This window comes from Malus domestica, chromosome 10, assembly GCF_042453785.1.
Source record: "Malus domestica chromosome 10, GDT2T_hap1".
In the NCBI taxonomy this organism is placed as follows: domain Eukaryota; kingdom Viridiplantae; phylum Streptophyta; class Magnoliopsida; order Rosales; family Rosaceae; genus Malus; species Malus domestica.
The window spans coordinates 33,530,728-33,554,726 of record NC_091670.1 but is presented as its reverse complement, the minus strand read 5'-3'; the positions used below and the strand labels follow the sequence as shown (position 1 = coordinate 33,554,726).

General features: G+C 38.8%; 3 protein-coding genes across 4 annotated transcripts; 1 reads left to right on the top strand and 2 right to left on the bottom strand.

The window, feature by feature from the left end:
* Nucleotides 1-7,301: 7,301 nt before the first annotated feature.
* On the bottom strand, nt 7,302-9,122 carry LOC103435356 (organic cation/carnitine transporter 3). Its single transcript, XM_008373745.4, has one exon. The coding sequence runs from the start codon at nt 8,997-8,999 to the stop codon at nt 7,404-7,406; it is 1,596 nt and encodes a 531-aa protein (XP_008371967.2). The 5' UTR covers nt 9,000-9,122; the 3' UTR covers nt 7,302-7,403.
* A 3,707-nt stretch (nt 9,123-12,829) lies between these two features.
* On the bottom strand, nt 12,830-16,015 carry LOC114827711 (malate dehydrogenase-like). 2 transcript variants are annotated; one of them, XM_029110082.2, is made up of 7 exons: nt 15,738-16,015; nt 14,703-14,861; nt 14,427-14,602; nt 14,060-14,337; nt 13,646-13,781; nt 13,431-13,542; nt 12,830-13,053 (listed from the first exon to the last, which is right to left on the bottom strand). In XM_029110082.2, the coding sequence occupies exons 1-7, from the start codon at nt 15,778-15,780 to the stop codon at nt 12,959-12,961; spliced, it is 999 nt and encodes a 332-aa protein (XP_028965915.1). In that variant the 5' UTR covers nt 15,781-16,015; the 3' UTR covers nt 12,830-12,958. The 2 variants fall into 2 exon arrangements, with proteins under 2 accessions (XP_028965915.1, XP_028965914.1); XM_029110081.2 differs by lacking the exon at nt 15,738-16,015 and adding an exon at nt 15,079-15,296.
* Nucleotides 16,016-20,351: 4,336 nt separating this feature from the next.
* LOC114827710 (uncharacterized) lies at nt 20,352-23,026 on the top strand. Its single transcript, XM_029110080.2, has 3 exons — nt 20,352-20,856; nt 21,026-21,373; nt 22,301-23,026. Exons 1-3 carry the CDS (start codon nt 20,527-20,529, stop codon nt 22,796-22,798), a joined length of 1,176 nt encoding a protein of 391 aa, XP_028965913.1. The 5' UTR covers nt 20,352-20,526; the 3' UTR covers nt 22,799-23,026.
* Nucleotides 23,027-23,999: the final 973 nt, after the last annotated feature.

Below are 23,999 nucleotides of genomic sequence, written 5' to 3'. Positions count from 1 at the left end.
ATAATTGATTCAAATAATTGTCAAGAGTTAATCTCACATTGAAAAAAAAAAAAAAAAAAAACACATTACATGTGATACACTGCAGACAGATGCCGTGCATTCAGTTGTGGCATGAGTGCATAACTGCACATATTGCAGCTACGTACTGCAGGTTTTTTGAAACAAACATTTGAGCTCTTATGCAAAAACTACAATTCTTTCCATTAATCAAGAGTTCTTATCTAATATTTGAATATTTTATGTTTAGAATAATAAAGTATATGAAAACTTCTTCATCCTGATTCCCGAATATTTCTGATCTATCACTATCATTTCATGTGTTGAAAATGAATCTTACATTGATGGGATGAAGAACCTTGCATGTGCTTATAAGTAATTGTGTTACTCGCCATATTGGTAATTGATTTCATAGTAAAACTTCAACTTCTTCATGGTGTCAGAACTATATGTTCTCCTAAATATAGACTTCTCTTTCTTGACAACTTACTTTTTGCATAGATTTTGTTATCTTATTGCCTGCATATTCTGTTCTCTACATGGTATCAGAGCATCTTGTTCCGCGTGTGAAACCTAATTAGTGCACGTGTAGCTTAGTTTGTGTTGTCCACATGTGGGGTTTGAAAATTCGCCACATATAAGAGAGCGTTTTTAGACCAAATCTCACATTAATGAGATGATAAACTTTGCTTATATTTCTAAGTAATAGGATGAAATTACTCCCTATATTACCAATTAATTTTACGATAGAAACCTAAACTTTTTTGGCATGTACTGAATGGTATTTCTAGAAATATTAGAGATTGATCCTCCCATTTCATGTTGTTTCACAAAGTCATAGTTGGCGGTGCAGTATTATCTTTTTCTTTTTTATGTGGTGCAATATTATCAGAATTTACATGCTAAAATCGAAGGATAGCTTCCCTGGATATATATGTGTTTGGGCCCAAAATAGTATTATTAGGTCGAGCGTAGGTTTATGTTCGGCCCAAAGCTTTTCCAAACATACTATGGGCCATCCAGTGATCATAAATTGCCCAATCAGGTCGATCGAGTCCTATTGCAAGAAGGATTGGACTGGATAAGAGTGAGTGGGTCGAGTCGTAGTATGAAAAGAAGTTTTGATGGAATGAGGATGCTGAGATTTGAGAAATGAATGCGGCCGGGTAAAGAGTTTGGTTCAAAATCCTAATGGAGGTAGGATTGACCAAAACGTGGTTAGATTAGGATAAAGAATCAAACTCTGGGTATAGTTATGGTTCAACCATGATAAGGTTGGCTCCTATAAATACAAGACAATATACAACAAGAAAGCTCATCCAATTCAACATACAAATTGTCCTGCACAAGCCCTCGCTCTACACGAAACCTCTCAAACATCTTGAGATTTTTATTTTCTTTTTCGCTAACACATCTTCAGTTTGGATAAACAACACTATGAAGGCAACTGGCGAACACCTTCAGTTTGAATAAACAACATTATTGCCGTAGAATCAGCCGACCGTGGAGCACCTTCAGTTTGGATAAACAACATTGCGTCGAGGCTGATTGGTTATCTATCCAAGTCTCGGCCAAGAAGGATTTTCTAGTTCTTGTTGGCAGAGGTCATCTTATTAGCCTTCTCGGCGAAGTGAGGTGTTACAAGTTACCATGCTCGACACATTAAACGCCGAGTAGTTTTATGATGGGATACTTGCAAGTGGGATTTAGAGTTCGGCATTCTGATGGCTGAACTACATTTACGATTAAGAGGTACATTTGTTTTGAGTACTTGTGCCCATATAGTTTGGTGTTGATTCAGCGTGCTTATACTCTTACGAATATAATCATTGTGACCAAATTCGACGTCGACGATTTGTGAACTTCGCAGAACTAGCAGTCTTGTCTTTAGGCTATAAAACACGAGGGTCGAGACGCATTCCTTCCTCGGTCACAGTCGTAAAATTAAGAAGTCAGCAGCACGCCCAACGCCACGCAACACATTCTACTCCCCGACCGAGCTTGGTCGACGAGTTGGCCACGCCCCGCACACAACTGAATGACGTAGTTAGCTCATTAGTTAATTGGCATGCGCGCCACATAGGCTTGGTAGTTTTTAGGGTCAACATTTTGGCACGCCCAATGGGACCTAGTGCTAAAACTACAAAGTTCATACACGTCGAAGCACGATCGATTAAAAAGAAAACAATCATGGGAAAGTCCACAACCAACCTTCTAGTCTAGAATCTAAGACAAGAGAACTCGTCGCAGGCTCAGAATCTTCCTTTCGTCGCAACGCCTAAGACCATAAGCGCGATGCTCCAGGAAAAGGAAATTGGCCTCGGCGGCTAACCTCACAATGCAGAAGCCCTTAACAGAAGCAGATGCGTTTTAATAGAAAATTGCGATGAGGATGACGGCGAAGGTTCTGATCCACCGATTAGCCTCGGCAGCCAACCTCACAATGCAGAAGCCCCTAACAGAAGCAGAGGCGTTTTAATAGAAAATTGCGATGAGGATGATGGCTAAGGTTCTGATCCACCGGCTAGGTCTTTTCTTCGTAGAAGACTCGAAGAGCAATCTTAAGTTTTCAGCCAAGAAGTAAGAACCATACTTGATGAAATATGCAATAATGACGAGGTACACAACAAAATGCTCGAACTATTGGTTAGTAAAGTTTACGACGGCTTATCCTCCGACCGTTCCCAGCAACTTCCACCTAAAGGTAATTCGGTATCAACGCTACAGGCCGAGACAAGATCTGCTCGGCTCAAAATGATTGACTTGGAAAAAAGAGAATGATCAAGCAGCAGATCAGACAGACCCAACCAGAGAGTAGAAACAGCCTCCCTTGATGTGACCAAGGTCCAAAGAATGATTGATTCGGCCTTGAAAAAGGGGCCGAAGTTCCCAAAGTTCATCCATCCGTACCCAGCTTACGTCGAGAAGTTTGAATATCCTAAAGGTTTTAAAATCCTGGATTTTAGCCTTTTTACCGGTGAATCGTCCCTGTCTTCGTTAGAACATATGGTTCGGTTCACTGAGCAATGCAGAGATGTTAATAGTGACTTCCACAAACTGCGACTATTCAACTTCTCATTACCAAGTTCAGCATTTGCTTGGTACATCAACCTACCTCCTAATTCCATCCAAAGTTGGGAGGAATTGGTCAAAAGGTTCCATGAACAATTCTACAGGCCGAGGATAGAGATGTCAGTTTCATCACTGGCTAGGATAGCTCAAGCCTCCGACGAGTCACCAATGGAATACTTAACGAGGTTCAAGTCAGCCAGAAATTGGTGCCGAGTACACCTCTCTGAAGATGAATTCGTCAGAATCGCTCTAAACGGCCTAAATGTGGAATATAAAAATAAATTCTTGGGGGCAAACTTCCGAAATATGTACGAACTGGCCCAACACGTCGAGCAATATGATTATTTGCTCTGAGAAGAAAAGATTTTGAAGTCTTCATCCAAAGGAGCGATTTACAAACATCCCACGGTTAGCTACGCATAGGCCAAATGCGAGGATTCCCAATACATCAGTGTGGACGCGGCTGAGATAATGATAGATAAACCGTACGTTTGTAAGGCATTGGCTTAAATTAATTCCAAGGATGCCAAAACCCACTCGGCCTCTGAAAAGACAGTTAAAACATCAAAAGTTTACACTTTTGATATCACCAAGGCTGATGCAATTTTCGACCAGTTGTTATTGGCAAAGATCATCAAACTTCAGCCAGGACATAACATTCCTAAGGCTGAAGAGTTGAAAGGAAAAACGTATTGCAAGTACCATAACTCGAATAAGCATACCACAAACAATTGGGTCGTGTTCTGTGATGTTATTTAAAACTGGATTGATAAAGGCAAGCTAAAATTTCCTGAAAAACAGATGACTGTCGATGTTGATCCCTTCCCTTCGGCGACAGTTGACGTGGTAGATGCTTATTTGCCCAAGAGCAAAGGGAAAAGGAAGACCAAGTTCGTTCCAATACAACACGTCACAAATCAGAACTCTCGGCCGCGACTTAATATTGATCTATTTTCCAACGAACCACCCATAAAGTTATCGAGGTTGGCCATAGTCGAATCTATGTCAGACTCCAGTACAGAAGAAACTGATGAACCAATGGTTTTGTGCAGTAGTTGTAAAACACGCATAGTTCTAACCAAACCAAATAAGAGACCACTTTAGGCTCTAACAACCATCCAAGGCCACGATAATACCTCCAAAAGAACTCGACGGAGGCTAGCGCCAGAAAGTGTTCAATAGGGCTGAGCGGAAGGACCCCAGTATTAGTGGCCGAGCACCAAAAGCCTAGAGTTGCCATGAGAAGTTCTTTGTCCATCGCGATCTCGATGGTCGAGAGCTTGACGGCATCATAAATGTTGAGAATCTTCCATTCCTTACTGAAGAATTTCTCCATTATTTCAATCCACGCTACCTAGGTCGTGGTAGTTGAAGGCCAGGTTCCTTAGGGTTTAGTCAATTCCCACTTCGACTAGTCATAACCTTGAAGCAGGGGTTCTAGGCAGTGATCTTTGAAGAGGTTGGTAATAGACGTTGGGACGTTGTCTTTGAAGAGTGGTCCCAACATCTGACGGGAAGCTCTCGAGTCACCTTCAAATAGCAGGTTTTTTATGGCGCTCCGTTCAATAAAGTCCCGTCACTTGGCACATTCGTCGGAAAGCTTGGAGATGAAGGCGTTTAGAGCCATTGTGGAGGACTTGTAGAAATTTCTGGATTCAAAAGAGTTTTTTTTCTAGTTAAGAATGGAGCTTTGAAGGATTATCTGAGAGTAAAATGTTTGAGAGTTATGAAGGCGTAAAGGAAAAAATGAAGGATTTTGAGTATTTATAGGGATTTTGGGAGAAGGCCAATCGTTTGAATTTGAAAAGAAATGGTAAGACTAGTCGAACATTTTTATAATCATCATGGAGATTCGAGAAATCAATATGAAGGGACTAAGAAATTCGCAGATCGAGGCTGCGCGATGGCATGTGACGGCGGATTCAATGATGAGGAGACGTTTGATTATGTGCACAACTTAAACAGACCAGAAAATTCGCAATTCGAGGTTATAATGATAGCGTGTGGCAGGGTTTTGGGGTTTGAGATTACGTTTCAGTGTCAAGGACGAACGTGCCAAGAAGATGCCACGTGGTAGGGTGTCTGACAAAATTAGGTCGTGCGATCATGCTTCATATATGCGCCTGATGGGTGAAATATTTAAGACTTTTCATCATCCTTTAAAGATACCTTTAGGGTTTGATTTCACTCATTCAAGGTTAAAATTCGACTTAAGAGTTCTAGGCCGAGGACCTCAGAAGCGAGGGGGCAATGTTTGGGTCCAAAATAGTATTATTGGGCCGAGCGTAGGGTTATGTTCGGCCCAAAGCTTTTCCAAACATACTATGGGCCATCCAGTGGTTATAAGTCGCCTAGTCAGGTTGGTCGAGTTCTATTGCAAGAAGGATTGGATTGGATAAAAGTGAGTGGGTCGAGTCCTAGTATGAAAATGAGTTTTGATGGAATGAAGATGCTGAGATTTGATAAGTGAATGCAGCTAGGTAAAGAGTTTGGTTCAAAGTCCTAATGGAGGTAGGATTGGCCGAAACGTAATTAGATTAGGATAAAGAATCAAACTCCGGGTATAGTTCTGGTTCGACCATGATAAGGTTGGCTCCTATAAATAAAAGACGATATACAGCGAGAAAGCCCCTCTAATTCAACATACAAACTGCTCTGCGCAAACCCTCGCTCTATGCGAAATCTCAAACATCTTGAGATTTTTATTTTCTTTTTTGCCAACACATCTTCAGTTTGGATAAACAGCACTGTGAAAGCAATCGGCAAACACCTTCAGTTTGGATAAACAGCATTGCGTCAAGGCCGACTGGTTATCTATCCAAGTCTCAGCCAAGAAGGATTTTCAAGTTCTTGTTGGCAGATGTCATCTCATTAGCCTTCTCAGCGAAGTGAGGTGTTACAAGTTACCGGGCTTGGCACATTGAACGCCGAGTTGTTTTATGATTGGATACTTGCAAGTGGGATTTAGAGTTTGGCATTCTAACAACCGAACTACATTTACGATTAAGACATACATTTGTTTTGAGTACATTCGGCGCGCTTATACTCTTCCGAATATAATCACTGTGACCGAATCCGGTGCGTACGATTTGTGAACTTCGGAGAACTAGCAGCCTTATCTTCAGGCTCTAGAACCCGAAGGCCGAGACTCGTTCCTTCCTCAGCCGCAGTTGCAAGATTAAGAAGTCAGCAGCTCGCCCAATGCCACGCAGCACATTCTACTCCTCGGCTGAGCTCGGTTGACAAGTTGGCACGCCCCGCACACAATCGAAGAATGTAGTTAGCTCATTAGTTACTCGGCCTGCGCGCCACGTAGGCTTGGTAGTTTTTAGGGTCAACAATATGTCAACCCAACTTGTTAATTAAGAAACAAAATTTGCGAAAGGATTCTTTCCAAGAAACCAACAAAAGTGGCCACATCGTTCTATGGTGTCACTGTTATTTATACTCCAATATTGTTGGACGCTCTTGAATGCAGGACAAAGGGAATTCATTTACTAAAACCCAATACTTAATTTAGTAGCTGATAGACAACACTACCATATCTTTTATATAAATGCCTGTTTTATTCTGAATACGCAGCACGTGGAAGCATATGGACATATGCATTTATATTTGCATGTAAGTTTAATATGAGGAATGCACAGATACTTGATTTTACAGTTAAAATATTTCCTATCAATAGCTTGAAAATATTTATTGGAACCTTTTTGTTATGAAGAGGACCTTAATTGTATGTTTGAATGAAGTAATTACAATTTAACTAGCTAGGATTTATTAGATGATGCAATTTCGCTATTTAATTAAGATTTCAATAACTGACCACTTAGTACTACGTCTAGTAATATTCATCTTCACTTGTAAGCGAGAGATCTTAGATTAATTGGATTCTCGCCATATGAGAATTTGAATCACACTGTTTCTAGCTTATTATGAGATTAAGCCCACCCCCTCCCCTAGTGTAAATAATATTGTTTATTCAAAAAAAAAGATTTCAAGAACTGTACAAATTCGATTTTTTTCGTTACCATGAATGTGTAATGACTAGAAACTAATACGAAATTGCTGATTTGATCATTAGAGTTTGTATGATAATCATGTGATTTTTAGCCTTGATCATTAGAGTCTGTATGATAATCGTTTGATTTTTAACTTTTTAGCTTTTTTGTGTTATTTTTTGTATGCAAAGAGATAAAGAAAGTATATACGAGATAAATAAAGAAGAAAGACAATTCAAACCAAAATCTCTCCTATATCTCATCCAAAAACGCAAAGCTAAGATATTGTAAGAGGCAAGCCTTACAAGACAAAGAACTAAGAAGTTGGCAATCAATCTAGACATGATCACCAACCGCATTACAAGCAATATTTGTAACTTTAAACTCTTCTTCATCCATCGTATCACAAATCCCTCTCCCTCTTGTCTCTGGCAAACAAACCACAAACCACCCACAGACCCCAATCACAACCCCAAACACTCCATACGACAAAAACCCACCGTTGGCTCTCCCGGAGGCCGCCAGCATGGGACTAAAAACGCCTCCTAACACCACCGCCTGCCTCACAATCGACAGAGCCGAGTTCCTCACGCAAGTCGGAAATAGCTCAATTGTAAATATAAGCAATACACCGAAAGCCAAGCATGCGCTGAAAAAGGACACGAGCTCGAACCCTATTTGCAACCGTGTCCATATTGGATGTATACCTTTTAACACGGACATGATGCTACAAACCCCACTAAGACTAGTGAAAACCAAGACTGAGGTTTTCCTGTTCATTTTATCGATGAAGAAGAATGTGATTAATGAAGCTGGCAATTCGGACAAGGCGTTGAGCGTGACGCTTAAGTAGAGATTGAATTCCAGGCTTCCCAAAGCTAATGGCATGCCGTAATATACCATTCCGATACCATATCCGATTGCCATAACCGCGGACAATCTCCGAAATGCCCATTTTCGCTTCACCAAAGCATCGATTGCAGAGTAGAGATCGACCTTCCACGTTTCTTGCTCGAAGGACAAGCTCGAAATAAAGCTCGAGGTAAGTGGGGCTTTGATAGTAGTGCTATTGACGGGTGCAATGCATTTTAGGGTTTCAATTGCGTCTTCTTTTCGACCTCGCACGAAGAGCCATCTTGGTGACTCACAAACCAAAAAATGAACCATTATAGAGTACAATAATGTGGGGATTGAGGTCCAAAAATAGAGTGTTCTCCATGAGTGAGCTCTGAGAGCGTATGCTATAGCTGGGAGGGAGAGAAACCCTAGAGTGAAACAGAAGAATCCCATAACACCAACCTGTCCGCGCCACCGCCTTCCGACGAGCTCTGTTGATAAGACAAGGGCGGAAGTACCGATGGTGGCACGGGCGAACCCGGTGATGAATCGAAGGACGGAGTAGATCCATATGTTGGTGGAGAAGGCAGTGAGGAAGGTGGATAAAGACATCATGAGACATGAGAGAAAGAGCATGTTTTTGCGACCTAGTGAGGTGTCAGCAAGTGTGGCCAGGGCCAGCCCGCCAATTGAACATCCTATGAAGAAGGCTGAGGCCGGCAGTCCCGTGATGAGTGATGAGGAGCACTCTAGGTTCCATTCGGAGATGATGGAAGTGTGTTTGGCCCTGTCCCAGGCCCATGCGTTTTGAGGAAGTTGGCAAATATTGGAGGCTGAGTTGCATGAGTTGGGTTGCTCAGTCAGGAGGGTGCAGTGCCATGTTGGCACTGCGTCGGTGAAGACAGTGATGAAGGTTTGTTGGGCATCAAAGAACCATGAGAATGCTACAAGGAAGGCTTGGAGAAATTGGGCCCATCCAAAATCTCCGATGCACCGCTCGATCGTGGAGTCGAGGGATGGGAGGTGTTTGTAGAGCACAGGGGGTTCTGGCTCAGCCGAGTTTGTTTCGGATAGAAGAGGGGTTGAATCGGCCATTTGGTTCAGAGCTAAAAGCTAAGGTTTAAGCTATGATCTTAGTGAAATGTAGTGAAGGTTTTTATAGGCTGTTAGGCCAACTTTCTCAAAGTTGTAGTGAATAATGTTATATTTCCCCACGTTGTTTTTTCTCGCACATCTCTTTCTTTCCCATCTTCATTACTTGTCTAAATGTCATTAAGACGGTGATTAGATACATGATCATTAAAAATTGACAATTAAGAAATCCTATCACAAAAGGTGTGTTCATACAAATACATCATAGAGTTTTATTTCGGTAGACTACTTGAATTGTTATAAACTGAATTTTTATTGTAAATTTTGGTAGATTGAACTGAATTAATTAAACAAGCATATCTTTTGGCAAAAAAAATAATAAATAGACAAGCATATCTCGTGTAAGAGGGTCTGATTGCGATAATAAAATGGCAAACAGCCAATATGGTGTAAAGTATGAGGAAGTCTTCTGCCTGCTGCGCACATTGTTGACCCACGTTATTAGATATTATTCTCCTTAGTCACTTTTTATTGTATGACGACGCTTAGCCATTTTTTATTATATAACGATGTGGTGTTGTTTCGTTGTATCATTATTCGAACGGTTCATTTCCTTTATCATCATATAAAGATCATTTCTAGAAAATTTCATTAGATTTGGAGACTATTTAATCATGTATATGAATCAAACTAGTTGACAGTAAATCATGAGGATATTACTTATTATCATAATGATCTTTAGATGATGAGGATACTACTTATCACTTGACAAGTCACTTGCAGAGTTAAATAAAAACAATTAATAGGGAATCATTGTCGGAAAGAATACTTGTATCTTTATACATGCATAAATAGTCACAAAGAACAAATTGTTTAGATTTGATAATTTCATGCATTTGAATATTTGAAGCTCCAATTAATATTAACACTAGAACAGATACAGTTTGAAGCTAAAATCATATAATAGTACTAGAAAACTAGTTATAATACAAATAAATTGATCACAATGCGTATCAAAACACATGAATTCTATATATATGCCAAGTCTTGCCCTGCACATGCAAACGTTTTGAACGACTGAAAACTCGTAAGGCTCAACATTATGTGAAGGGAAACATACAAAAAAGGATGGTAGGTCGAAATTGGCTAAATTAGCAACAATTTGGCATTTGGCTTCTTAATCGGAATAACATTCAATGCTTTTGATCAGTAATTAGCCAGCAACATCGACCTTTTATTATTATATATGCAGACTTCCCAGCTCACTGGATGTATGACTTTGTTTGGATTTTATTTTCCACATGGAAGAGCACTTTAATAATGTTTAAAAGGTGGACGATGACTCGTGTGGTCAATATATATGTATATCTTGACTATTGAGTGCATAATAATACGAAAATAATTAAAATTTTCCTCAGTTATCTCCGCCTATTAGTATATTGTGTTAAACTAAAACGAAGAACAAGAAGATGAGGTTCAGTTGCTTGCCCAACGTTTATGAGTTACTCGTGTTCCAGTTTTGCCCATGATGACCTTTTAGGGCAGTCCGTGTTTCCAAAGGAGGTATTACCCCTTCAATAAAAATAGGGCACACTTGATGCCACTCATTTGGATAAAAAAAGTGCCTACCCATTTTATATTATCTCTCTTCAAGAATTTCAAAGCTCTCCCAACATCTCTCTCTCCCCTAGTTTTTAAGGATTTTTATTTTGTGATAGGTAGATGGTGAGAGAACAAATGGAATCAGGTCTCTGTGTTTTCAAAGGATGATACTATTCACACATCTAATTTTGATTTTAATATGATCAATGAACAAAATTAATAAAAGTTTGTGGGAAGTAAAAAGAGGTATGTGAATAGCACCACCCATTTTCAAATTACAATCTAGAAAATAAAAACTGCTATTTTTAGATTTTAGAAACAATGCTTATTTTAATTTAGAAATGGTTGCAGTCCTAAATTAAGTGTGATTACGTAAATTCTTATGGGATTAGTATCTTTTAGATAGTTTCCGAGTTGTAATGTATTACTTGAAAGACAAGAATTCTCCTTTCCTTACTACTTTAAATAAAGACACGATTATATGAGAAATCATTACAACAGAATCACCAAATTCTCTCATCTTTCTCTGTTTGGTACTAGCCCTCTCCCTCTTTATAATCCCTCAGTAAAATACGCCTATAACACGTTATCAGCACGCTTCCACTGCTGCACTAAGGAACTGAAGGTTTTGGTATGAGGTTCTTCTCTACAACTAAGCATTCAAAGGCTTTCTTCATTTCCATCCAATCCAGATTCTTCTAAAACATGAAATTGGTATTTTATAAGCCTTGATGCATAAAAACATTCATCATTATGCACGAACCTCTAATTTATCTATGTTTTATGTATTGCCTTATATTGCATATGTTGCTTAATATATATATCTTGTTCATGCATACGCAATATTATTATGATAATTTTGCATACGTAATGTTAGGTTTTATTATGCTATTGGAATTGCTATGTTGAATTGTGTGAGTACAACAAAATAAGAAAATAGAAGTAAAAACTAGGGATTTAAAAAACTAATTGCGAGTCGTCTCGGCCTAGAGCCATGCTGAGAGAGAAAAAAAGAAGAAAAATTGCAGCTGAGTCGCGCCACCAAGCAACGCTTAAAGGTGGGTAAACGGGTCTAGGACCCGCTGGGAGGAGCGGATACAACCGGTTCGGGGAAGGTCCTAATTTAGTAAAGAAGAAACGGGACAGGACAGGGTAGAGGTATTTACGGGTGGGGCGGGTCCAAAAATTTAGTATCATGGGGCCCTGGACTGACCCGTTTATAACATACATTAGACTTTACACTCCCCCGGACTCCCCACCTTCTCGTTTCTCCCTCCTAGCTTCCACCCCCAGACTCCCCATCTATTTTTCTTCTTCTTTCCAAACACAATCCTTTGTCCAATTCAATTGGGATTTTCTTTAGGAATTTTATTTGACTGTTGAAGAGAAAATGATTTGTTGTTATCTCTGCTTGTTTGAATTTAGACAATGTCTCTGTGGGAGCAAATGGGACAACCTCTCCTTGAATTTAAATCAAAATTCACTACGACACCGTCTTCGAGAAGCTTGCGCAAGAGGCATCGCGTTTGGTCAGTTGGTCCTGCCCTCTCTCTCTCTCTCTCTCTCTCTCTCACTCTCTCTCTCACTCAGTCTCTCCCTTGGTCACAACCATATTTGGGCTTTCTTACTTGTTGGCCAGCGGCCATCCAAACTTAATATGAGTTAAATAACACTATCGTGCATCATTTAGAACAAACTACAAATCATGCATCATTTAGAACAAACTATATAATATTAAGTTAAATTGCAATGCCAAAAAAATAGAAAAAAAGTAAACACCAAGGCCTGCCTAACCAATAAGGTTGCACTCACAAATCCTCACGCATCTGGGGAACGACTTTGTTGTGTAAATCATCAACACATTGTACGCAGCGAGGCAGTATAAAATGAATCCAACTAATCCAATCTATTCCATTTCGTCTACTGGCTGTTGTGCCACAGAATCCCAGTGTTGAATTTTCCAATTTCATATTTCTCTATCAACACAAAGTCCCAGTGTTATATCTGCAGTTACTGCGAGGGACTTACAAGTAATTAATTGATTAGGAGAATCTATCCATGAACCCGATGTCTGTGTTCAATTCCCTTCTACCTAATATCATTGTATAGAAACCAAAAAAATCCCCCAAGTGATCAACCCCCAATCACATCCTATGTTTTCTCAAACAGGTCTTATGAATATATTGCGGTAAATAATTGATATGAGCATATGCATGCATTGTGATGAACAATTTAGCCAAAGAAAAACTAACAATTGGATAACAAATCACATACTGTCTACAACTACATAGAAAACAAATTTGTGTTATTAATTTATTTAGGCTCCTATCATTATTCCATGAGATAAGAGAAGTTCATTTTCAATTAAGGCATGAGTAGGCCAACGATTTCTCCTCAATGAGCTCTTTTGCAGTTGCATCCAACTTCCCCCTCGAGAACTCGTCAATCTTGAGTCCTGCATTAAAAATAAGCAAGCGTTCAATCAGCGAGTGCACTGAAACAGCCTCATAGAGGATTAGTTGTTACGTATCGCAAACTTTCACAAACACTTTAGAATGGAGAATGCTGAATCATCTGATGGAATTGATACGCGGTTAGATCTATCCATGAACTCTAATTTGAGATTGCCTATGAAGTTTTTAGCAACTAAAAGTTATCAGTTCAGTGCATTCGATAATCTATCCCAACTTTATTTTCCAGAACCGTTACTGTATGAAGATATTTGACTATCCTTAATGACAGTAATTTGTTGCTGCCTACGCATGATTTGAGTTCAACACTCGGGTTTTTAATCACTAAGGAAGATAACAACGAACACAAATTATAACTTACCCTGCACAATTGACCATTGTCCTTTCTCACATGTAACAGGGAAGGAGTAAATTAGGCCTTTCTGAATTCCATAAGAACCATCAGAGTACACTCCCATTGAAACCCATGTCCCCTAGATGACAGCAAAGAAATATTAAATTTGTATAGATTATATGAAGAAACAAAAATGCCACTAGCTTTGAAAGAAAATAATATTGATAAAGATAACAAGAAACCTTAGGAGTCCCAAGAACCCAATCACGTATGTGATCACAAGCGGAACTTGCAGCAGATAATGCACTTGATAACTTCCGAGCCTTAATAATGGCTGCACCGCGCTGCTGCACAGTGGTGATGAACTCGGTATTTAACCTAAAGAACAACAAATAACAGCATATTAGCAACAAATTAGTAAGTTCGATGAGTTGGAAGATCGGAGAATTTGGACCTCCATGGTTGAACAAATATACACCATTTCATGGAGTTGACCCTTTCTTATTAAAAAATTAGCACAACATGGATGAAGAATTTGTGTGAAGGAGGGGAAGCGTTTCTAGCTTCTAACGCTCCCAAAATTATCCATGTTATATACCTTTTTTTCGTTTCATAATGTTTTTAGTGTGTTTTCGGGTCAGAAAAAGGAGGGTTACCATTGATCATTAGCCACAAGTTCCCTGACAGGTTTCTCTTCACTGCTAGTTGTGACATTTGCATGATTAACATCAGGATACTGAGTTGAAGAGTGATTGCCCCAGATGATAACATTCTTCACGTCACCAACGTGAACGTTTAGCTTCTCGGAGATTTGTCCCAAAGCTCTGTTATGATCTAGTCTTGTAAGACATGTGATGTTCTTCTCTGGGATTTTAGGTGCATATTCTTTCAAGATGAGTGCATTAGTGTTTGCTGGGTTGGCAACCACCAGAACCTACACGGTAAACTGGTAACGCATTACTAAAATTCTTCGCCAAAGAGAGAACAAAAAAGTATATACACGCATTTCGTACGGCTTCTCACCTTGACATCTGAAGCAGCATGCTTTTCTAGTGCTGAAGCTTGAGCCTTGTAGATTGATACATTTTTCGACATCACATCCTTTCTTTCCATACCTTCCTTCCGCGGGAACCCGCCGACCATAATAGCAATATTGACATCTTTACAAGCTTCCTGAGCATCTGTTGTAGCAACAACACCTACAAACATGTACAAGGTAAAGTTTAATAAGAATTATCCTCAAATGGAATATCAGTTTACGATAAATTCGTGTTCAACATCAGACTTTATAAAGCATACCTTTGAGAAGAGGAAAGGCAGCATCAATCAGTTCCATTTTCACCCCATTCAGGGCCTCAGCTGCAGGTTCAATATCAAGCATGTGCAGAATTACAGGCTGGTCAGGGCCTAGCATGACCCCCCTGGCAATCATCGGAACAATAGCATACCCTATTTGCCCTGTTCAACATCAAGCATGAATCTTCAGCGAGTTTTCAAGATTTCGGAACTACGCAAGTTTTACATTTAAAAGCATGACCCTTTTCATAATCTCAATAAACTGAAAGACAATTATTACAAATGTATGCCAAGTACATGAAATTGGACATCAAGATTAAGATATAAATTCAGGAAATCATCCAAGACGGGTTTATCGATATGAGAATATATGGCATGCCTGCAGCACCGGTGACCAAAACAGTCACAGGATCCTTCTCCATATTCAAGAAGCTCCACATGTATTTTACGAGCTTCCAAAAGAAGGCAATAGTGAACAGAACAATCAAACTTTTCTGAATCAGTACAACATTCATATTCTCCATTTTCTGAAGCAGTACTACAATAGTCTCCATTTTTCTCAGAAAACAAACAGACATGCAACAAAGAATTCTCGTTAAAATCAAAACAAATCCAATCCTATGTTTATATATAGCTCTAAGAATACCGTCAATCAAACAAAGAATCTACAGCCTACAGGGACACCTCTTCAACAAGGCAATCAGATACCAGAACAAAGTCCACAAGATATTGTAAATATAGAATTTTTTTATTATATATTCCAAAGAAAAGAACCTATACGTCCTTCTGTTTGGTCTATGCAAGAAACTAATAATAATAATGATATGAAATCTTGGAAAGTTAAACAATCGTGTTAGACCATGGGAGGAGATTTGGGTTTTCTGATCATTAACTAGAATACCAATTTTGATGATTTCATAACAATGAAGAAGTAGAACCGAAATTTCGAACTCTTCTAAGTATATCCACATTTTCTATAAATCCAAACTGGGAAAAATACTGGAAAAAGAAAGTTAATTTTGAAAAATATGACCATACCAGCGGCACCAGTGACAAGAACTCGAACTGGGTTTTTCGCCATTGTTGCAAAATGTAGTTCTGGATCGAGAAAATGGGTGCAATTAGGAGTGAAGATGAGTGAGAAAAATGGCGGTGAGGACTGAGGAGGTTGTTCAAAATAATAGGAGTGGTTTTATAAATGAGAAGGAGATGAGGAGGTGAGGATTACAATGACGAGAATCGAGGATAAAGATAATCAGATAACCGTGATGATAGGAGATGAGAGGGAGACTGTCAACTTACACAGTTACGCAGCAGAAATAGAAATTGTCGCCATGCAAACACTAGTTGGACGTCTACTTGTAACGCTCTCATCTCAGCGACTGCGTCACTGTGGTTTGTTTGGCTTTGTTTTATTTTTTATTTTTTGAAAATTGAAACAAAAACTATTAAAACTCTAGCTGCTCTACTTATAAGTACAAATTTAGTTTATTTGGAAGCAATTTGGTACCATTTGTTTTGATTTTTAGCTTTATCATTGGTTTAGAGATGGAGGAAAAAATATATAAACAAACAAATGCGAAACAAGTAGGGGTTGGGTTGTTGCCCTCGTTAGAGAAAAGTTTAAATTGATTATGATAGGGTGCAAGATCGAACATTTCTGAAAAATTAAATGGAAGTTGGAATGCATGTAGAGATTTCAAATCCAATCTAAATTTTACGTCTTTTTAAATTTGCTCTCACAAAAGCAAAATCTTGAGTCCGTCATTGGGTGAAGGAGGGTGGTGGAGCAGAGGAGGAAGAGATGAAGAAGAATTTATGAAGTGTATAAAGTGAAAACAATATAAAACTGGAGGAGAAACCCCACCAACCACACCGCCCAAGAAGTAGGAGGAGGCAGGGAGAGGGAGGCCTCTGATGAATGAGATGGAGCACTGGAGGCTCCAATCAGATATGATTGTGGTGGAGGACGTTGAATTCCAGGACCAATCAGAGTCGGCCAGGTCACAGATGTTGGAGCTTGTGGTGCATGAGGTGGTGGTGGTGGTGGAGCAGTGCCTTGTAGGGATTGCACATGTGTCGACACTGATGAAGATTTGTTGGCCATCAAAGAGTGATGCCAAAGAGACAAGAATGCCTTGGAGGAATTGTTTCCACCCAAACTTGATTGCTTTTGCACAATTATTTGAGCTAGGGAATTGAGGAGATTGGTCCTCAGAGTTTCTGGGTCTTCCATGTTTGGATTGAGGCCGAAGGGGTTGGATCAGCCATTACATATAATTGCTAGCTAGAGCATCTTCCAGAGAACCAACTAAACGCACACACTTTAATTTATTTTTCACACGTATTCATACGACACACTAATTTAACAGATTAATCATCCACAAGTCAAATTTAATTTAATTATATGGAACCAAACAAAATGAATTTGTAGTTACCTTCTTGCATATGTTTCCTCATGGACACAAGGTATGGACTTTCACCTAATTTCAAAAAAAATACTCAAAGTAGGGGTGTGCTATCCACACACCCTATTTTACTTCTCACACACTCCTTACTAATTTCTGTTCGTTAATCTTTTTCAATTCATTTGATCCGACGGTCGAAAATTAAAAAGGTGTGTGAGAATTAAAATGAAATGTGTGGATATCACATCTCATTTAAGTAAAAGGGCTGGTTTCGGTTTGGGACCCGAACCAAAAACCAATCCCGAATTCTGATCTCGAAAATGTCGGCTCATATTTTATGTCCGGACGCCGAACCAAAACTTTTAGAATCCCAAAATGTGTTTCGGGCCGGGTCAGGAACTAAATGAGGTTTGTTTGGGCAAATCTTTTTTGGGCAATTAGCTGTGGAGTTGAAGCCGTAATTCCAATAGATGCCCCAAACCCATAACCCAAAATCAAAAAGCCTAATTCAAAATTTTAAGAACCCTAATTTCAAAAATGAGGAATTAAACGCAATTACACAAGGGAAAACATCAATCATACCTTTATTTCAACTGGAATTGAAATGAACAATTGGACCCGTTAGGGTTTCCAATCTGGTTGTGGAGTTGAAGAATGAGGTCATAGCCTTACGAGGGGGTTCAAAGATGGAGGACAGAGAGCGAGAGGGAGAGAGGGAAGTCGAGAATGAATTTAAATTCATCCAACGTCTGTCATCTTCTCAAACATATATAAAATATAATTAATATATATATAAATTAAAGTCGATTCAGTTTGGGATTACTGAACTAAACAAAACGTTTCGGGCCCGAAATATGACATAGAGGCAAAATGATCATACAAAAGAAATAAGGAGTATAAATTCTGATTCTGAGTTAAAGAGCTACAAGGTTATGAGCTTGGGGCCTAAATCACATGTGGAATGACTGTATATTCAGTCAAAGTGTCGCTCAAAGGTGAGTGAGAAGTCCCCCACAAAACAGATGTGGCAGGGTCAGAACTCGACACATGTTCAAACTTCCTTTTTCTGTTTAGTTATTTTTGCATCTAAATGTACTTCCTCGGTACGATGAGAAAGCTAATATGTTAAACTTTGGCTTGTCCCAACCCCAAGTCTCATTAGCATTTCAAGCTATGGACCAAACACGAACCCAAGCCCTAAGTTCCTAGATGGTTATTTTTAAAGAATTTTAACGAAAAACTTTCGATATTATTCATATTAACGAAAAATCACATTTTTACACTAAAAAATCAATCATGATACTATTTACTTTACCTTTTATTTTGTCCTTATAGTTAAAACTCAAAGTTTTCAAACTATTTTCATTAGTTTTTCAATTTTTTCTTATTTCTTAATATTGAGATACACATATTTTGGGTAAAGATTCTAAAGTCTCAAGAGATTGACGATAATGGACAAGCTTGGCATACTAAATTCATATGCCACATCGGCTGAAATGCACACTTCCATGAGGATCTAAGCCAATGTAGCAATTACAAGCCCCTCCCAACCAATGAAAACCACACTTGAACGTTTTCTAATATTATACAAACAAACAAAGAGAAAGCTTGACTTGAAAGATCACCCAGACCTTAAACCCATCGCATCCGCCGCTCCACCACCACTCACACACACCCAACCTCTCCTCAATCCGTCATATTTCCTTTTCTTTGATGCCGACCTTCCACCACCACCACCAGTTGCCTTGCTCATTTCAATTCATTTGTATTTGTCTAATTGGATTTGGGACCAGCATCCGGCCCCGACTTGCAGGCCCCACCTTCTCCCCACCATCCCCATCAGAGCTCGACAGCCGGCCATCTTCCCCTCACTATCCCCATCAGAGCTCGACAGCTTGCCACGTTGACAAATTAGGGTTAATGTTAACTCTTCTATCATGCGAAAAATTGGTATCATGTGTATTCTGTGGGTTGGGAGGGCCCACTTTGGTAAGTGTGAATACGTGTTTATTGTTTTGACCGAGAGAATAATCAAAAGATGAGAGGCTGATCCTTGTTTTTGGATCTGATTTTGATAACTGATCTGAGACTTGGAGTAATTAATTAATATGTAAAAGAAGATTTGGTAGATTTGTCCTACATGGGAGTGGGTGAAAAGCCTGCAGTCATTCAGCCTAGGTTACCATAATAACCTTGCGTAAATTTACGAGAAAAAATACTCTCGATTACGCATTTACCCAACGTTCATCCATATATGGGTTAAATTAGTTGAACATGATCAATCTTCTTATATTTTAGTTTGAAAATTCTTCTTATAACATCGCTAAATGGTTTATAGTTGTTGTTACTAGTCCAAAACTTTTACCTCATGGGATCTCAATATAAAAGATTCAACGTTGTCCGATTTTTTTTCAATTTTTCATTCAGACATTTATTCTAGTACTTGGTAGGCATGTCGTTATTTTCTTAGTTCTATCGACAACTTTCATTGCCTGATGCCCAGCATCACTTGGCCCAGGCGTGTTGGTAAGACTTGTCTCAATATTTATTGAGCATCACTTGCCAAGGCCTGCCAAATTCTGCCTAAAAGTCATTTTATCGAACAGTTTGTTGACATACTAAAGATCGCATACTAGAATGCCATAAGGTCCTCCAGAAACGTTCTTCATATGTTTTTCGACTTCAATAGGATTCCGGGACCCAGAGGAACTAACTAGGCTCCATGCAGATGTTTGTAATACCAAAAACTAAATTAGTGCCATTGTGTTCGTACTACAACCATATACACAAACTATGGTATAAATTATATATGCCATTTAGCAACTCTATGTTTGCACTTGCCAAAAACCAGAATAAGAAATAATACTCCATAATTTTCTAGAAAGGGCATAAGGGTCCTTCACTGGTTAAGACATGAAATGGGGACAGGCCAACCCAAATAAGCCGGTAAGAAGGGAGGCTTTGAGCGGCTCAAGAAAGAGAATAATGAATATAGAAATAAAACGACAAGAGAGAGACACCTAAAGAGAGCTAAGAATAAAGTAATAGACAGGCCAACATGCGATAGTGTGGTTTTATCGTACGGTAATATTATAGTAACTAAATTTGATAAAACAAATTATATGAATATTGATGATTGAACTATTAATTAAATATTTTATTTTTTTATTAATAATATATTATTTAATTTAAAATTTTGATTTTTTTAACATTAACTCTGTAGTCGGACAGATAAGCTGTCCCTTTTGTCTCTCTCATAGCCATACAATCCCTCCCTCCTCGCTCTCTTCCAATCCAACCTTCATATAATACGATCTCCCTCTCTTTTAAAACCTCACAACTCCAAACCTACATTAATCCCTTCCTTCTTTCCATCTTTCTCTTCAACCATATATCTTCATCTTCCAAATCAGACAACTATGGCTTCTAAAGCAAGGAAGAAGCAGATATGGTGTCCACAGCCACTGACGCCACTCATGGAAGGGCCAGACCCGGAAATGCAAGAGGAAGGTGGGAAAAAGGAGAGCTCTTGGGAAGTCATTCGTGAATGGTTTAGGGCACAAAAGGGTGGTCCTCCTAGTCCCGGGACTAATTTGTCAGCCTCGGGATATGGCAGTGGTGGTACTATTCCAGCCAAAGGACAAGACTTGAGGCTCTTGCTTGGTGTTTTAGGCTGTCCTCTTGCTCCAATCCCGCAAACCAATGACCCAATTGATCATCACCTCCTTCACATTAAAGACATCCCATTTGTAAGTAAAAACCCAACATTATATTATCATTGTCATTATCTTATACAAGCAATCCTAGAACATAGGGGTGTTGAGCGCAGAGCCTCAAATGCATGAGAGAATGTTCTCTCAAATTTTTGGTATATATTGTTTGATTTAGGTTTTTTTTTGTTTTTTAAATAATATGTAGGAAACTTCTATAGCGCATTACATTATACAGCAGTATTTGGCAGCCACGGGGTGCTTGAAGCAACAGAAGTGTAACAAAAACATGTATGCAAGTGGGAGCGTGAAGATGGTTTGCTGTGAAACGGAGGTTTCTGCAGGAAGAAATGTGAAGACTTTGGGAACAAGAAGTGGGGAAAACGGGTGCTTTGTTCTTTGGCAAATGTTGCCTGGAATGTGGTCTTTGGAGTTGGTCGTTGGAGGCATCAAGGTGGTGGCTGGTAGTGATGGCAAGACGGTTTGGAGGCACACCCCTTGGCTGGGTACTCATGCAGCCAAAGGCCCCCAGCGCCCGTTGCGCCGCCTCATACAGGTATACAAACAACGCCGTTCTCACAATAATCTTCCGACATAAATCGTACCACTAATTAATTTATTAAAAAAAAAAAAAAACAGAACATGCGCACGTTATATTTAAGAAATTTTCGTAAACTTATAATGCTACATGTTAATGATTCCTATTATGATTTTGGCCACAAACAACTTTTGATTTTGAACTACAAAGAAGAAGAACCGTAGCCTTCAATTATTCGAAATAGCCTTTACCAAACAAAGATAGAGATTGAAGGAACAAATCACAATCCCAATAAAATGGTATTTGGCTGACAATGATAGAGAAAAACTGTTTCATGCTTTCCCTACAGACTTTTTTTTTTCCCTTGTGAACAGCTCCAAAGGGACCACGTGATGCCCTTCTTACTTCATATACTGGTCATATGTATTTATATACATCCAAGAATACCACATATGCTGAACTAAAGTGTCTCTGTATTATTTCTTGCTTTAACTTTTTCTTTTGCACTTTAGTAAGTGCTGCCGGATCTATTGTGTCGGTGGCTCATACCAGCATTTTTTCACAACTTAATATCATAATTATCAATACTTTGTAGAAAGGGTTCTTTTGATTTAGTGTTGAATGTTTTGTTAGTGATGAATATACCCTTTAAATTAAATGAGGACAAAAAATTTAAAATCTTGATTAAATGCATTATTTGATTAAATTATACAATTTGAATTTAGAAAGCTTGCATTACCCCCATAAAAACTTGAATTCATAAGAATCTGTTTGTCCATAAAAAAATCAAGTGTTGAGATACACAATCGGTATCTAACTCATCTACATTACCCACAAATTCGGTATCAAATCATCACGTTACCTACACATTCGTATCAAACTCATCACACTACCTACACATTTGGTATAAAAAATTTAATAAACATCTCTATATTTAATTTGCAGGGCCTAGATCCGAAAAGCACAGCAAGCTTGTTCGCCAAGGCACAGTGCTTGGGAGAGAAAAGAATCGGAGACGATGATTGCTTTGTACTAAAAGTCTCTGCCGATCGAGCGGCTGTGATGGAAAGAAGTGAGGGTCCTGCAGAGGTGATCCGACATGCGTTGTATGGATATTTTTGCCAAAAGAGTGGCCTCCTCATTTATTTAGAGGACTCACACCTCACCAGAGTTGAAACCCCAGAAAGTGAAACTGTGTACTGGGAGACCACCATAGGAAGCAGCATTGCTGACTATAGGGATGTCGATGGTGTGCTCATTGCTCATCAGGGCCGCTCAATCGCCACAGTTTTCCGGTGTGGTGAGGTGTCGATGGAGTACACAAGGACTAGGATGGAAGAAGCTTGGAGCATTGATGATGTTGTGTTTAATGTACCAGGGCTTTCCATGGACTATTTCATTGCTCCTGCCGATGTATTTGATAGTACTCTACCATCACCATGATCATTAACTTTCTACTCACGTACTGATGGAGCTTAATTACTAGGATGTTAGTTTGGTTTTAATTACAAAAATATTGGTGGGTACACTTTGTTAATGTGGTGTAATATTTTGGGCTTTTTCTTCCTTTCTTCAAGTGTATTATGTAATATGTAGTAGGGTTTGAAGTCACTAAGTTTAAAATGACAAATTCAAGCATGGGGTGGAATAAGGGATCTTTTTGTATTCTAATCTATTGCATTGTCTTCGTTTTGTTTCTTTTTTTTTTTTTTTCTGAATCCAATGAATTTCAAAAATATAAGTAGACGCAATGAGTAAAGTAATTAATATTTTCTAAATGTATGTTACATTCACTGTAGGAAATGTGATTTGTAATCGTGATTCCACACAAAATTATTAACGTTCTCCAGATTTATGTTTGGTGGTTTGATAAGAAAAAATTGAAATGATGAATTGTCCTTCCACAGTGGATGGGTGGAAAAAAAATCAAAATCAAGAAAAGTGGCAAGAACATGAAATATTAAACTTTCTTCTTTCTCTCCAGAGGTGGTCTACCAAATCTAACAGAGTAGCCCTAGCCCATGTGTACTTTTATATTTACATCGGCCTGACTAAATTTTGGTTTAAGACACATTTTAGACCTTTTGTCATGAGCAAGCAGGTTCAACTTCAAGTATTAAGCCCACCAAATCCGTGGTTTAAAAAATTCTCTAAAACAAAAATTGAATAGATGGAGGAGGTCATTTGCAAGTCTTGGTTGTTGAGACTCGTGAGACCGGCTCCACATATAGAACTTCTGTAATTTTGTGACGTTGTTTCTAACATATTGCCTCAAAACAACCAAGCATGCCTAACATATTAACCAAGATCACCATATAACATAATTATAAACATAATAATATAAAAAATGTGTGATGTTATTCATAAAGTCAAAAGTGTGTAAGTGCTAGCTAGATCCATGCACAGAACAATAGACTGGTTGGGCTACTCCGGTCCTTTTTCAAATGAGAAAATATTTAACATAAATAACATCAGAACCGATTATGAGTTTTTGGATGCCCGTGGCGAAATTCACAAAAAAATAAAGTTTATGGCTTCAAAATAATCCATAACTTAATTCAAAGACAAATTGGAAATTGGGTTTAGCCTTCAAGTAACTCCAACCCAATAATATAAGAAAATGACACACTTTGATTTTTCTAAT